Source organism: Curcuma longa, chromosome 20, assembly GCF_044706935.1.
Source record: "Curcuma longa cultivar G26 ecotype Majalengka, Jawa Barat chromosome 20, ITB_CL_G26_1.1, whole genome shotgun sequence".
NCBI lineage: Eukaryota > Viridiplantae > Streptophyta > Magnoliopsida > Zingiberales > Zingiberaceae > Curcuma > Curcuma longa.
Genome location: NC_133880.1, coordinates 8,182,090 through 8,198,644, shown reverse-complemented (window position 1 = coordinate 8,198,644; position 16,555 = coordinate 8,182,090). Strand labels below are relative to the sequence as shown.

The 16,555-nt window shown below is 39.4% G+C and overlaps 1 protein-coding gene across 1 annotated transcript; it reads right to left on the bottom strand.

Moving 5' to 3' along the window:
* Window positions 1–1,020: 1,020 nt before the first annotated feature.
* LOC141812995 (sphingosine kinase 1-like) lies at window positions 1,021–8,736 on the bottom strand. The gene is made up of 10 exons (XM_074700919.1): window positions 8,268–8,736; window positions 6,689–6,811; window positions 6,466–6,566; window positions 5,686–5,758; window positions 3,398–3,484; window positions 3,196–3,273; window positions 2,983–3,053; window positions 1,922–2,215; window positions 1,465–1,587; window positions 1,021–1,272 (listed from the first exon to the last, which is right to left on the bottom strand). The coding sequence occupies exons 1-10, from the start codon at window positions 8,611–8,613 to the stop codon at window positions 1,021–1,023; spliced, it is 1,548 nt and encodes a 515-aa protein (XP_074557020.1). The 5' UTR covers window positions 8,614–8,736.
* Between the last annotated feature and the right edge of the window lie 7,819 nt (window positions 8,737–16,555).

Sequence of the window (16,555 nt, the reverse complement as noted above, 5' to 3'; positions counted from 1 at the left end):
ATTTCATCAGCATCTCGGTATTGATTATCATGACACATTCAGCCTGGTTGTCAAACCTACCACTATTCGTTTGGTACTTAGCCTTGTTGTTAGTCGTGGGTGGTCTCTTCATCAACTTGATGTCAACAATGCCTTTCTCCAAGGTCATCTCCTTGAAGATGTTTTATAGCACAACCACTAGGTTTTATTGATCGTGGTAATCTCACACATATATGCAAGTTACGCAAGACTATATACAGTCTCAAACAAGCACCAAAAGCCTCGTACCGTGAACTATGAGAATTTCTTATATCCTCTAGGTTTAAAAACTCTCGTGCAGACACATCACTCTTTGTCTTCCACAATGATTTTTCTAGTCTATCTCTTTGTATATGTTGATGGCATAATTCTTACTAACATCAATGCTAGTGCAATCCAATGGTTTATTGATCTTCTTGCCAAAAGATTTTCCATTAAAGATCTTGGTAATTTGAGTTACTTTCTTGGTGTTGATGTTGTCACTACCTCTATTGGATTAGTTCTCTTTCAATGGAGGTATATCACGAATCTTCTTCCTCGTACAAATATGATTGGGGTGAAACTTGTCACCACTCCTCTTGCTACTAAGCCAATACTTACAATCCGTTATGAAACTCCATTAACTGATTCTTCTGAATACCTGACCACTGTTGGTTGTCTCCAATATTTGTGTCTTACTCGTCTTGATATTGCATATGCAATTAACAAGTTGTCTCAATTCATACATCTACCTACTACTAATCATTGGAATGCTGAGCAATTAACAACTAATTTTATATTTGCTCATTAATTAACTGTGGTACAGATGACAAGGAAACAATAGATACACATGGATGCAAGAATTACTCGGACGACAACACATGCTATGTCGCCTTTCTTCCAGCTTCACACGTAATCATACAACGCCTGTGTACATTTTCTTTCCTTTCGCTTTGCAGTGAGCAAAAGAAATGCAAGATAGATCATCATCGTCTGGGTGAGAAGATGAAACCCTGTCCACTGTCATTTGATGGGAGGATCATCATCGTCTGGTTTACTATCACAATCAGAGAATCTCCCCTTGATGCTGGCAACAATGCCACCCTTGTCCACTGTCATTTGGATGGGAGGACCATAAGCCATCAAATTGTTCTGTTGTTTACTATCACAATCAGAGTAATCTCCCCTTGCAATAACCTCTCCATCTGAATCAACAATGCCACCCTTTGTGGGATGCCCTACTCGTTTTCCGGGCTCTAGCCGGAATGCCTTGACCTGGAAAAGAATGGAAAAGAAGAACATTATTTAAGCGAATGACAAATTGGAGAAAAGATACAGAGGAAATGTCTTCTAATTTCACCAGATCATACGGACTCAAAAGTGTAGAGATGGATATGGCCTACTGATGCTGTAACTTGGATATTGAAAGAAACATGAAGTATTTCTAAAACAAAGAGTGTAAAGCACCTTGAGGTAGGTGACATATGGTGACTTGCAGTAACTTCCATCGCTCATCTTTAGCATCAGTGACAAGAGGACTGACTTTGGACATTCTTTAATGATGATCGCATCCAAGTAGCCATCAGAGAACTGCACAGCATTGGAAATTAAGTGATTTAACAAGCCAAAAATTGTTGTGCCAGAGAAAAGCTCTCATCCTTGACATTGGAGAATATTTATTTATTTTTCTTAATTAGAATAAAAGATCTGGAAGCTTTAGCTAATTTTCCATTGAAAAGTTTGTTAAGACCATATCAATCAATTCATTGAATTAAGGGCTGAACAAAATTGTACTTGAAAGATGAGAAAAAGGAGGTGAAAAAGGCAAAGAATGAAAAGAAATGGTATTGTGCAGGTGACTTATGTGTGGCTCTTGGTTGCAACACAGATAGATTATAGTTTTCAAGGACATATAAGCAACTACCTTTGCATTGGGTGCCGGCATTACATCTTCACCTGCCCATGGCACATTGTTGATCCAAACTGAGATAAAAGGGCCGTCCATAGATCTCCATTCACATCCATCTGTACCAACTGCAAGGCCTTGGTAGCCACACAAGCTAACATTTACTGTATCTCTCTGGTCATCTTTGCAAAGTTTAGTGTTGCTATCGCAAACACTTTGCCTTATTGGTTCTCCATATGTTTCATATCCAGGCGCTGGCACAAATTGAACATGCCCGTGATACATTCTCAATTTCCATATGCGTAGAAGAGACTATAAGAAAGAGAGATATGGTAAGCACGTTTGAGCTCACAGGGGAATCTTCTCAACCAATCAAATTCATGACAAAAGGATAATAAACAATTAATCATGGTCCATTTTAAGTTTGTGTGTGTCAAAAAACTGCCATATCTTTGAACAGTCAATATAGACAAACACTGAATCACCCACAGAATGCTAATTGATAATATTGAAGAAACAATTGCTTGGGATTACACACTTTCTGTTTCTCATACTAGAAATTTTATTTTATGGTAGCAAGTTGATACAAGAGGGCGGAAAATACTGAAGTGGTTCTTAAATACTGAAGTGGCTCTTAAATCTCTATAAGAGCTTTAGTTGCCACATAACGTGGCCCAATCATCAATGGCTAGAAAATACTGAAGTGGTTGCCATGATAATGGCATACAAATAATAACATAGGAAAAATAATTTAACAAGACATACTGAAGATTGAAACTAAATACAAAAAAGTTAAGCAATACAAAAAATTCAGAACTCAAAAAAGGAAACAATTAAGTTTCAAGAACATAGATACAAAACACCCTAAGAAAATTAGTATTTTAATTCTGTAATAAGACTTCTACACATAAACAGCAGAAGAAAAAACAAGACAGGTGGTGTTTTAGTTTACAAAGAGTAAGCAGGTAAGCCAAATATTAGGAGAATTTTACTCAAAAAAATATTGGGAAAAACTATGAGATAAAAAAATGTGAATTCAAACAATACATCTAAGAAGTCAAGGGTTGTGCAATACATACATAAAAGTCCAAGCGAACACTACCCATCCATCTGAACTTCTCAGATTCAATATCGATATCAGCAACCAAACCTTTAGATACCAATATGACAATTAGAAAGAGGTATATAACTCTATATAATGTGCTAGGAAGAATGAGACATGCAGTGTAAAAAAAAAAGAATATGTATTGGGTGCTGTTAGAACAAATTCACGTTTTAAGTTTTATGCATACCCCAGGTAAGCATCAAAACACTGAAAAATTTAGTCTTTCCTTGTGCAACAGTAACAACATCAAGAGGACGTCTGTAACCTGCATGGCTAAACATAGATACGTTTAAATATTTTGCATTCTATGATAATTGACAACTAAGATGTTATAAGATCACTGACAGCAAAGTGCTACGGAAGGAAAAACATATGAAGTCAAGCAGAACCTCTAATAACAGAAAATGTGGCATTTGAAACAGAGTACAATTCACCGACAGAATCTAGAAGTGATTTTGCCATTCCATTTCCTGTACCTACAAACAAAGAAAAGAAAGCATTTTAAGTTACATTTTCACTAAGATATACAAAATATATTGATAAAGAAGCTAAAGAAAGGGGAAATACCACAAACTGATAAACAAGAGACTAACAAAGTTTATGACAATCAAGAGATCATAAAGTTTATGACAATCAAGAGAGCATAAAGTTTATGATAATCAAGAGATCATAAAGTTTATGATACTTTATGATGGAAAATGATGAAAAGATATCTCCCTGAACAAATTTATGTTAATTTTGTGAACACATCCTCTAATGTGGTGCAACTTTGTCTTCCACAAACCATGATCTGTATTGTGGACTCATGTGCTTATTTTGATGTCCGGATAGACTGTTTCTTTGAAACATTGAAGAATGCCTACTCAGATCTACTGATCAGTGTTATAGTTGTCACATTGTTCTGTGACATATGTTATAACTAACCCGCAAGTAGTTTGTATTAGATTCAAAAATCACATCAAAGGAAAATACATCACTTTTTTGAGGAACAAGAAATCATTAACTGAGATGTTATCAAATCTGAGATTTTTTGTTTTTTTGTATGTTATCTATAAGATGGTGACCATTACAAAACGTAATGAATCTTTGTCGAAGAATGTTATAATCAGGGTTTTAAATGTCCTTTGGCACCACCAGAAATAAGGCAGCATGTACATTCCAGCCAACCTCCAAGACACATGATAACTCAAGATGCACTCCAGCTGCAGAACTGCAGCTTTCGGCATAATCATTCTGACCAACATTCAAGACATGGAATGCCTCGTTACATTGAATCCAACCCTAGAACAATGATGGCATAAAAGAACATATTTCTGTTGTTGATCTGCTGCAGCTTCTTCCATATTGATGTTGATTGGCACCAGCCCGTCATATGGTACGAGTGTTGGCACCATAATCCTTAGCATACCGACCAACTATTGTACCAATGCCAAACTGGATTTTTAAACCCTACTTTGCGGCATTCCCAAATTGTGCTAGTTGACACCAACCAATCTTGTGTCCCTATCTGAACACTTAGCGCTCTAGCAATCACCCATAGCCAATGCTAGAATAGTATTATAAAACTTGATTATAATAAATGACCTACTATCTAAATTGGGACTCATGTATAAAAAACTAGAAGAATGTAGCCCTATATGGTGATAAAAGTTGTCTTTTCATTTAAGATATCATCTCATAATTAAGTGAATTAGCTATTGACCTGCTACAACTTCTTGATTGATGCCAGCTGACACCAACATGTGTGGACAAACAGTACAGGTGTTGCCACTAAAGACCCTATCTTCAAGATATCCACCAACACCCAGAACTGAAATTGGATTTTAAATAGGCATTTTGCAAACGGCAGGCGCATGACATTTCTAGTGTAACAACCAGGGGTCAAATCTCACAGAAACTCACGATCTACCATTCACCCCACCATGCGCCTCCTGCATGTGTACCTTAATTTATCTCCCTCCATACCCGTGGGGACGGCTCTAGGGGGGCCGCTAAGGTGGCGGATCCACCTTTGAAATTGGATTTTAAACATTTGTTGTATTGAAAGTAAGATTTACCATCTAACTTGGGGACTCACATATGAAAAACTTGAAGAATGCCTCTTTATGAGGTGATAAAATTCTATTGTTCATTGACAAATTATCTTATAACTAAGTTCAAAGTTCATATTGAATCAAAGAGACATATAGCACTTTCTAAAAGTGAGGTAAGAAACACTAGAATCAATATTCAAATGCGAGAAAATTTATGTCTTAGCAGGAATTAAAAAATTTTAGCAGCCAGGACATTTTATCTCTATGATCAGTGAATAGTGCAATGAAGAATCATGGGGTCTAACCATGAAAAAAGCTATAATTGTTATTATGGATTTAATTATATATTGTAAAGGCACAAACAAACTCCAGAATGAAAATCAAGCCAAGATTGCTTGATATCATAGTGTAACAAACTAACATGCCTCACAGTTCATACCATGTGTATGTTAGTATCATCTTATGGCCCATTCAGGAAAAAATAAAGTTCAGGTTATGTAAAGTAATAGGCATTTTGTTGGTACTTTGCAGCTTTGTAGCTTAATAACTGAGTAAATGCACTGTTCTCCCAGTTATGTGTTTGCTTTCTAAATTAACAAACAGAAACAACAAATAGGCATTTTGCATTAGGTATGAGGAACAACCTGCTGGAATTATCCCAAGAGGAACCTGAATAGCACTATCCCAGTCTTCCCTTTGAAGCAAACCATTGACTACCTGATGAGACATAGAAATTAAAAGGAAAAAAAACTTGTTTTAGAAAAAAAAAAAAGTGGAAACTTAGATCTAAGAATTTATCATACTGAAACAAATCAACCTAAGCAGAAGTGTAGAAATAAACAATAAGGATTCATCAGTGGCTACTTCTTGTCCAACAGTTTTGGACACTACAAAAGTGGAATGTAACAATAAAAACACACAATGACACAAGTACCATCAATGAATACTAGCTATCTCAGAAAAGATGGAAAGTTGAGTCAAGAGAACACATAGTGAATGTTCCCATCTTAAGCAAATGTCAAGGCGTGTATTCTAACTGCAAGCACATAAAGCATATTCCAAGAATTCATTAATTATATAGAGATAATTAATGGATTTAAGATAGCATTTTCCCCAAGATGTGACAGAATATTGGTTATACATGAGAACTTGCATTAAATTTCTGCATTTTCTAATTATCAGCTATACTAAAAGATAGATGGAAGAGTTTCAGTACTGTGAAAACAATGGAGAAATGTAAAAAAATAAATAGAGATGCACATCTGACAAAAATTTCTAAGTGATTTATCATTCAAATATTAAAATATGGGAGGATTATTAATGTGTATCAAACCTTCACCATGTGGACAACAAATCAAGCATTGGTACAGAAATTCATGCTTATTCTATGCCTATTTAGCTAATATTTGAAGAGAGTCACTAACCTCCACGAGTACACCATCACCACTGACACACACAATTCCATCAAATTTTAGTAGATCCACGGTCTTAGCAATTTGTTGAGCATGGAGCTGATGTTTAGTTTCTGAAGAAACATAAAAATAGAAAATTCAACTTGGTAAGCAAGGAAATGAACATTCGGAGTTTGCCACATGAATGAGAAATACAAAGTGAAATGAACCGTGGACAAAAAACAACAAAATGGACCTTTCATGGTATAAAGAATATTAGCATCCATTAGAAGAGGCTTAATCTCTGTATCAAAAATCCTGAGTGCAGTTTTCTTTCCTCCATATGGATTTACAATAATAAACAACCTCTTTGGCCGTCCTACATCAAAGAGATATTCAGATGTAGTGAAAGATAATTGTTTTGTAACACTAGTGTCTAGTTAGTAATAAACAGTAAAAGAACTAGGGTGAAAATTGAAAATTAATCAGAATTATGGAATTGTAATTAACGTAAAACTAGAAATTAGATAGAAGTACAGATGACAGAGCCAAGACATCCCAATGGAAAATATAAGGCAGCGTTTGGTTTGAGTGTTTTCCAGCGTTTTCCATTTTCCTTTTCCAAGGAAAATGGAAAACGCTGAATGGTTTATGTTTTCCAATTTATTTTCTGGAAAATGAAAACGCGTTTTCAAAGAAAATAGAAAACGATGAAATATCGTTTTCCATTCGCGAATGAGAAAGATAGAAAACGGGAAAAGGCGGTGGAAAATGAGAAAAGGCGGTACTTTTTCCCCCTTTTCTTCCTTCGCTGCTTTCTCCCCGCGACTCCCGTCTCTCCCGTCGCCGCGCGCGTGCTTTCTCCTCTCCTCTTCCTCCTCCCTTGCTCCTCCGGCGCGGCTCCTCCTCCTCCTCTCCTCTTCCTCTCCCGCCGCACTCTCCTCTTCCTCTCCCGCCGCACTCTCCTTCCGCCGCCGCGTGCTTTCTCCTCTCCTCTCCTCTTCCTCCTCCCTTCCCTTGCTGTGCGCTCCTCCTCCGGCGCGGCTCCTCCTCCTCTCCTCTTCCTCTCCCGCCGCACTCTCCTCTTCCTCTCCCATCGACGTTCTCGCAGTCCTCAATCACCAAATGTCCCTGCCCTCAGGCCTCAGGCGCACCCAACTCAAACAAACCTTCTGGAATCAGGAAAGGAGAACGGAAAACCAGTCCAGAGCTCAGAAAGCAGATCCAATCGCCCAAACACCGACACTGCGAAAAGAGAGAAACCAAACCAATTACAATCACCAAAGCCAAAACCAAACCTCACTTCATGGATGAGCAAGTACGGCGGCGGAAAACAACATTTTCCATAACAGTGGTTCATTGCAGTCAACGAAGTCATAGGGTCCTCGCTGTAGTTAGGACAAAAGACATGCGAACTTTATAATTTACTCCTATTGGAACAGAGACACAAATGATGAAAATGAGAACGTCAGCTAGCCAACAAAAATTCACAAATCAAGCTTATCCATTCCAGATATTTTTCTGCATTCACTAAAACAACCAGTGAAGCTTCCACAAGAACTTTGGAAATTACAAAATTTGGATGGACGAGGTATCAAATTTTTCAGTTAAAATTCGAATAAGAAGCAAGTAAAGGATCGGTCGAGCTGGTTCTATTCGAGTTTAAAAAAGAAAATAGAAAATAGAAGCACGTCAACTATCTTTTCCAAAAGATTAGGTATTGTCCCGAATATATAGATATATATTAGTGAAAAAGAAAATAACTTCACTATCGGAGAGCGGAGGAAAAACGCTTTCCTCACAGCAATGCCAATTCACACTAGTTGCACACTTACCAAGGGAATCAAGATAAGCTCTCATCTTATCCATCCACATGGAAGCGGCCTCTTCGGTGGGCATCTCCAGAACATAATCCCTCCTCACCCGCCTCCCGAGGCCGCCCTCACCGCCACAGAAAGCCAGCGACTTGTGCGCCTCAACGAATGCCCTGATGGTGATCCGGACCCCCGCCGCTTCCAACCCCAAAACCTCGTTATCGAAAGTGAGGCAGCACTCCCCGCCGTTTCCGGAGCTCCAGCGCAGCGTGCCGTCGGACGCTAGGGTTGCCTCCGCCACCGACCCATAGATCCGCACCTTCTCCGCCAGGGTCAGAGAGGCGTTGTCCGTCGCCGTCCCCGTCATTTCAGCGTCTCGGTTATTGGGAGTGAAAGAAAGCGACGGAGAAGTGGAGGGAGAGCGACGACACACCGATGCTCTTCAATTTATAACAAATTTCATACACAACCATTAAATGTTCACGGCGTCACGTTTCGTGCGCCCTGGATAAGAGGCGGACGCCGGGGAATAATTCAGCATATAAATTTCATGCGGGGCGTATCTTCACCGTCGTAGTGTGGGCACGAACGGTGGATGATGGATCGGACAAGTGGGAACCAAGAGTGGATATCACGTGCACGGCAGTCTGGGGTGCAGACGAAAGGCCCATTAATAAAATATACGTATAAAATAAAATGATCAGAGCTAAAAAGAAGAAAGAGACGTAAAACATAATAAAATATCTCATCTTTTATTTGCAGTAATCCGACGCAACGATAGTGTGGGACCAATCGTATGAGACCGCTAAGATGACGAATTTTACTTTTTACAAAAGAATGTGAAGCCCTTCGTCCGTAATATTTGTCGGGAAAAATCCCCTCCTATTTTATATATAAACCTTGAATATTTACCAAGGATTGCTTAGCTGCTTCACTAGATAATAGAACTGTCAACTTAAATTAAATATGTCAAATTAAGTCATTCAATCAAATAATTTAAATAGATTATATTGAAATTTTATTAATCTATTTTAAAATAGATTCAGATAGATTGACTCGTCTAAATTCACGATCTGCGTGGATTGATTTGTGACAGATTTGAGTTAGTCTATAGATTGTGAAAATTTATTTTTAAAAAAAATAAAAAATTTAATGGACTAATGGATTTGACCCATTTAAATCGTAATTTAAAATTAAAAATTTCAACTTAACTCTTTGAAATATTAATTCAAATTTAAATTTTTTAATATTTTTTTATTTTTGACAAACTTATGGGAAGGTCCACCTAACCTACAATCTATCTTGGGTTAGATTAGATTGGAGATTTCTAACTCATTAAGTTGGTGGATTGGCTCGTCTCGTCTCACTTGTCATATGCTAGATTTCTAACGAGTTGACATATTCCATCATAGATTGATCCGTTTGACAACTCTACTAGATAAGCATGACCTTAATTATTACTTCAATATGGATTAGAAGAATGTTTTTGTGCCAAATCATACACTTAATCATGGACAAATCTAGGAATTAGAGTTTGAGTGAGCTTGATCTTAATATAATAGCTTGGTGCATAAAGTTCATGTCAGGCCCGGCTCTAGGCATAGGCCGGTAAGGCCTGTGCCTAGGGCCCAATTTTAATTGGGACCCACTGGTTAGGATATTTAGGGTTAAAGGAGGGTAGGATTATTGGATTTAACCCGGAAAGCCCCGATCCGCATCCGCTGTCCCTTCGCATTCTCGCTGATCTCACCTCTTCAAAACCCCAATGGCCCGATCGCCTCTTCATCTCCCCTGTTCTTCGACGCAGGCGAAACCGCGACTTCATCTGATCATCTCCCCTGTCCTTCGACGCAGGCGAAACCGCGACTTCATCTGATCATCTCCCCTGTCCTGAGTGTCGGATCCCATTTCTCGCGAAGCAGCGCCGGCTCGCCGCTCCATTTCTCGCGAAGCAGCGAGCGAAAGGTTGGGCGTCAGCCGTCGGATCTGGTAGCCCATTTCTCGCGAAGCAGCGCCGCCCCATTTCTCGCGAAGCAACGCCGCCCCATTTCTCGCGAAGCAGCGAGCGAAAGGTTGGGCGTCGGCCGTTGGATCTGGTAGTTTCTCTTGCATTCTCGCCGCCCCATTTCTCGCGAAGCACGAACGAAAGGTTGGGCATCGGATCCGGTTGTTTCTCTTGCGAGAAGTTTCTCTTGCATTCTCGCCGCCCCATTTCTCGCGAAGCAGCGAGCAAGCATTCTCGCCAGTCGCCGCCCCATTTCGCTTGCTGCTGCTGATTGTGCCCTGGTGGATCAGGTACCAGAAATATTAAAATAAATTAATATTTTAATTTATTTTAAAAAAATTTTAAACCCACCATTGTCGGTCTCAAGTCCGAATTAAAAAGGGTGGGAGAAAATTTTTTAAAATAATAACAATCATTTTTTAAAAAAATTCATCTAGGGCCCCCGTAGGCTTGAGCCGCCCTTGGTTCATGTTAACATACTAGAGTATTGGAGAAGGATCTTGTACGCAATTTTATTTTATTTTATATTTCTCAAAACTCGAATCTATGATTTCTAAATCACACGATAGTAATTTTGTTATTGCATTAATATTCTTCTTAATATTATTATAAAAATATAATAAATTATATATAATAAAAAAATTATATTATACACTTCAATAAAATAACTACAAAGATGAAATGAAAAAAAGAATGGAAGTCTTATCATATTTTTTTTTGACAACCTCGACTAGCTCCGATGATAAAAAAAAATAAAATAAGAGCGACTCTGGTTAGAGAGTAAGAAGGACTAAGATTGCTATTAATCGGTTGGAAAATAACAAAAAGAAGAGAAGAAAAAGGTTATTGCTCTTGAAAAGAGGAAAAATAAAAAAACTGTAGCTGAAAAATGAGAAAAAAAAACTAAGTTAGGAAAGAAAAAAGATTGTTACCCTTGAAAAAAGAAAAATTAAAAGACAGCTATTTGAAGAAGGAGAAAAGAAAAATAATTAAGTTATTATTGGGAAGATAATAAGAACAAAAAGAAGGCGACAATTGGATACTGAGTTCAATTTATTCATTTTATAAAAATATTTAATACTTAATAAAATTTATATAAATAATAATAATTAAAAATTTTAAGGTGGGCTATAGCCCAGGACGGGGTCTAATGTGGTTTCGTCCATGCACTCATCAACTAACCAGTGAAGGCACATTTTGACAAGGACCACTAGCTATTTTTATATTATGTGAAAAATATAATCAATTTACTCTTGTTATAGTGCAATAGTCTAAACTAGCTTATTGGCATATGAGAAAACAGTTCTAGTTAATTGACTAATTAAGCTGCTTATTGGCACATTAGAATATGTTTTACTCGTTGGGTGAGCATTTCGGACGACAGTTTTGGATGTTTTAGTTGTTCGATCATGTGTTTTGAATTTAGTTTTTCTTTATTGTGCTTTAGTTATGTGTTAGGGATATTGGTGATCAGAATTGATATGCACTGGAAAACAGCTGATTTCACGTTCTTCTTGATTTGCCTATTTACTCGTGCTGGAGGAGGAGAAGCCACGAGATGTTGGTGTCGAAGTTGATCCATCTACTCTTCCAACTATCATCCAAGCCTGCTGCTCTAAGGACCGCGACAGTACTGGCCACTCGTGTTTCGAGACAGACCAAGCTTTGTTGAGCCTCTAATGCATTGCTGCCTGCCTTCGTTCTACATGCACCACAAAGCGGACAACAACCTCCAACCTTACACGACAGAGCTAGTCACAATGAAGAAAGAAATGATCGACTGTCTCCAAATGGCCACTGCACCCTACACATGTAGATATATATCCTGCACTTTGGAGGCTTGTAAAATCCCTTTTCTAATCAAATTGTCCTTTATGTTTAACTTGTTATGCAGGCCATACTCATAGAAAATATAAGCATTTTTTTTAGAGCAAAAGACTGCCATATACGTTGAAGGGCTTATTCTTATGTTGCCTATGTGTCTTAGGAATATTCGCAGTTTGTTCATGAATCCACAAAAAACAAAGATTGATATTAGTCCGTTTGACTAGCACTGCCAAGTCAGCCATAGGTGGGACTTTCGTTTGACTCTTGACCTCCATCCGGAAAGGAACCATGTCATCCATTGCCCTTGCATCACAAGTCCATTCTCCAAGTCTAATTGAAGGAGGCGTAGTCCGACTGACTGGATTATTTTTAATGATCCAATCGTCTCGCTCGCCATATTGGTGCTGAGATGCTGAACTACTGATATGACTGAGATGCTGAGGTGCTGAAATGAGGTGCCGAGATGAGATGTCGAGACTGTTGGGTTGTAAAGGTGCAAACATAGTCCCACATCTAAAAACACATGAAAAAGATCATGAGTTTAAAAGGATGGAAGATATCTCCATTGGTATGAGACCTTTTGGATAGAGCCCAAAAACAAAACCATGAGGGTTTAGGCCCAAAGTAGACAATATCATACCATTGTGAAGATATATTAATTCCATCTATACTAACAATTGGTATCAGAGCGAGGCTGCTCTTCATCGAACTAACCGTCGGAAGAGCCATGATTCAGATCTAACCATTTGGGTTGAACCTTAAACAAAGGAAGTGGGCGCTCCCGTGTCTGAATCAAGAGGACCAGATACCAGGCAGAAAGTCCTAGTTGCGGCTAGGCAGGAAGTCCTAATAGGTCGAGTGGATTGAGTGCAGGAAGTCCTAGTAGGTTGGGTGAATTGAGGGGCAGAAAGTCCTGGTGGGTCGAGGATTCAGATATCAAACGGAGACTTTCTGTTTGAGAGGGGTCTGTGGTCCTTTGTTTGACGGGGAAATTATTGGGTTGCAAGAGTGCAAACATAGTCCCACATCTAAAAACACATGGAAAAGATCATGGATTTAAAAGGATGGAAGATATCTCCATTGACATGAGGCCTTTTGGGTAGAGCTCAAGAATAAAACCATGAGGGCTTAGGCCCAAAGTGAACAATATCATACCATTGTGGAGATATGTTAATTCCATCTATACTAACAGAGACGAGATGCTGAGACGAGGTGTAAAGATGACCAAGATGAGGTGCTGAGACGAGGTGCCGAGATGAGATGACCGAAATGGCCGAGAGACTTGGATGAGTGGTTGAGTGACCAAGTGGTCGAGCTGACAGAGTGACCGAGTGATCGAGCTAACAGAGTGGCAGAGTGGCCGAGCTGACAGAGTGGTCGAGTTGCTAGCACGGAGCTAAGAATCCAAGCCTAGCGTAAGGCGGAGTCGTTAGCGAGGGGCTAAGAGGGCTGAGAGTGTCGGGCTTGTCTGGAGGCAGAGTCGCTAGCACGGAGCTAGGAATTCAAGCCTGTCGTAAGGAGGAGCCATTAGCGAGGGGCTAAGAGGGCTGAGAGCAGAGTCGCTAGCACGGAGCTAGGAATCCAAGCCTGTCGTAAGGCGGAGTCGTTAGCGAGGGGCTAAGAAGGCTGAGAGCAGAGTCACTAGCACGGAGCTAGGAATCCAAGCCTGTCGTAAGGCGGAGCTGTTAGCGAGGGGCTAAGAAGGCTGAGAGCAGAGTCACTAGCACGGAGCTAGGAATCCAAGCCTGTCGTAAGGAGGAACCATTAGCGAGGGGCTAAGAGGGCTGAGAGTGTCGGGCTTGTCGGGAGGTAGAGTCGCTAGCACGGAGCTAGGAATCCAAGCCTGTCGTAAGGCGGAGCCGTTAGCGAGGGGCTAAGAGGGCTGAGAGCAGAGTCGCTAGCACGGAGCTAGGAATCCAAGTCTGTCGTAAGGCGGAACCGTTAGCGAGGGGCTAAAAGGACTGAGAGCAGAGTCACTAGCACGGAGCTAGGAATCCAAGCCTATTGTAAGGCGGAGCCGTTAGTGAGGAGCTAAGAGGGCTGAGAGAGTCGGGCCTGTTGGGAGGCAGAGTCACTAGCACGGAGCTAGGAATCCAAGTATGTCATAAAACGGAGCCATTAGTGAGGGGCTAAGAGGGCTGAGAGAGTCGGGCCTGTTGGGAGACAGAGTCGCTAGCACGGAGCTAGGAATCCAAGTCTGTCGTAAGACGGAGCTGTTAGCGAGGGGCTACGAGGGCAGTGCAGATCTTGTTTCCTTGTAAAAGAGCGTTCACAAAATGAGTGACGAAATAAGTAGGAGAGAGATGTAAAATAGTAACTGTTGGTCCCTTTTTCGATGGAATCGCGATTGTCGGCAGTTCTTCTAGTATTAACTATCATGACTTCTCAGCTCAGTTTTTCCACAGACATCATTTTGTTCCCGCTGAATGCCGTGGATGATCAAGCCACCAGTCAAAGAATGATCCGACGTGTGCAACTTTGTAGCAGAGCTCGAGGGAGAGGATGATAAGGACCTGAAATGCACTTCAACAGAAGGTGAGAATGGTGTCGGAGAGTCCCGGCAGGCCACTCCGATGCTCAAGTCAGTATTCCGTGGAAGAAAAAATGAAAAATGCTGAAGAAGAAGAAAGAGAGTTTAGAAAGTCGAACCAGCCAATGGAAAAGAAGAAGAAGAGCTCCCCCTGTTTGCTAGAGCAATACCATTATGTAAGTGTATGAGGAGATCATATCTGACAGATGTCCCTTTCTTCTATTTCTTTTTGGCATTATGTGCAGAAAAAAGGGGATTCAAGGGCACCAGATTTGATAACTTCATAACTGCTCTTTTATTCTTATATTGCAATGTGTCTTAGGAATATTCGCAATTTGTTCATGAATCCATAAAAGACAAAGATTGATACTAGTCCATTTGACTAGCACTGCCAAGTCAGTCATAGACGCGACTTTTGTTTGACTCTCGACCTCCATCCGAAAAGGAATCATGTCATCCATTGCCCTTGCATCATTTTCCTTTTGCCATGCCGTATAATTATTATACTGATTTTGCTAAAAAAAGTTCTAATCTAATTCTCAAGTCACATTAATTAACGAAGTTAGAAGGGATGGAAGAGGATACTGCACTTGCAAATTAAAATTTTTTTCTCTTATATTTTTGATAACGACAAACACACATTAGTTAAAACATAAATAAATAGAAACATACCCATACTAAAAGACACGATGATTTACATGGTTCAAACCCCATAGATTAGTCCATGACCTACACATATATAGTCCACTAACTTTTTCCTTTTTTGGTAAAATATCGAAAATGAAGAAACCACTTATACAACAGGTGGTACGATATAAGAAACAAAACAAAAGCTTAAATGAAGATGATGTAATTCAAGTATAAATATGTGTGTTGATTTTGTGTGCCTAAAGCCTCTTGATCCCTTTTATAGTCTCCAACTCGGAATGCTATGTCTACTAATTGTCAACCATTTGGTCGACCGAAAGCCCTTTAGATCGCCTAGATGATTCTGACTCATTTTGTCGGCTTCATCCACGAATAAGTCATGCTTATTTGATAATGTTGATGTGGTAACTTTTCGATTGACGGGATTTCCTCCAATTACTCACAACCCCAATCAAAGTGGATCTCTGTTTGTCTCATCTGAATATGAGTTGGATCATCCTTCAGGTATATTTCAACTAATCGGATCTAATTTTGATTGCTCGTAGCTCCTGTATTAGTCAACTCCAAACTTGTTCATCAAAAATAAGATATTATCCAATGCACAGATCGATCGAATCTATTTTCAATCAACTGTAATTTCAATCGTTTAGAACCCTATATCGATCGCCTAGAACTTTAATTTCAATCTAATAAGATCGAGTCCGCCTAAGTTGAGTTTTACCCTTCGCCCAATTACGGGTTCACTCAATTCATCTCACAACAACTTATCTATGCAACTTTCCACCCGACTTCTTATCCTTGGGATGCACTGAACCATTCGACATACTTCTGATGCTTCATCGATATACTCTTCCATTAAACTTCTCATCCCTCGAATGCACTGAACTTGTTGACTCTCTTCTCGTGTCATTCTTCTTGTTTGCTTGCATTTTCTACAATAGATGTACCTATCTCCGATACTCCTTATCCTCTAGTCTCTTTGGTGTCTCATATCACCATTGGTCATACTTCAACGAACTCTGAGTTATCAAATGATCCTGTATGTATTTCTAAGACTTTACATACTTAGACATATACATTAGATAATATTGCAATGCCTAACTTAAATTGTTTTCACCCAAATTTTAAAATTATGATCAAATCATTCAGGTTCTAACAAAAACTCCCTTCATTGTAGATCCTGAGAAGTGTTAAACGACATTAAATCAATTGTACGCAATCTTATCTTACATTGCAAGAGGTTGTTTTAGTGATTTGAACCCGTGACTATAATGTCACACGATAATAATTTTACCATTG

Bases quoted from the DNA above. Each gene is read 5' to 3' on its own strand.
- LOC141812995 (XM_074700919.1), bottom strand. From the start codon at position 8,613: ATGACGGGGACGGCGACGGACAACGCCTCTCTGACCCTGGCGGAGAAG. The intron at 6,567-6,688 runs GTCCATTTTGTT...ATGTTTCTTCAG, and splicing joins TATTCTTTATACCATGAAAG to AAACTAAACATCAGCTCCAT. The intron at 1,273-1,464 runs GTGCTTTACACT...ATTCTTTTCCAG, and splicing joins CATATGTCACCTACCTCAAG to GTCAAGGCATTCCGGCTAGA.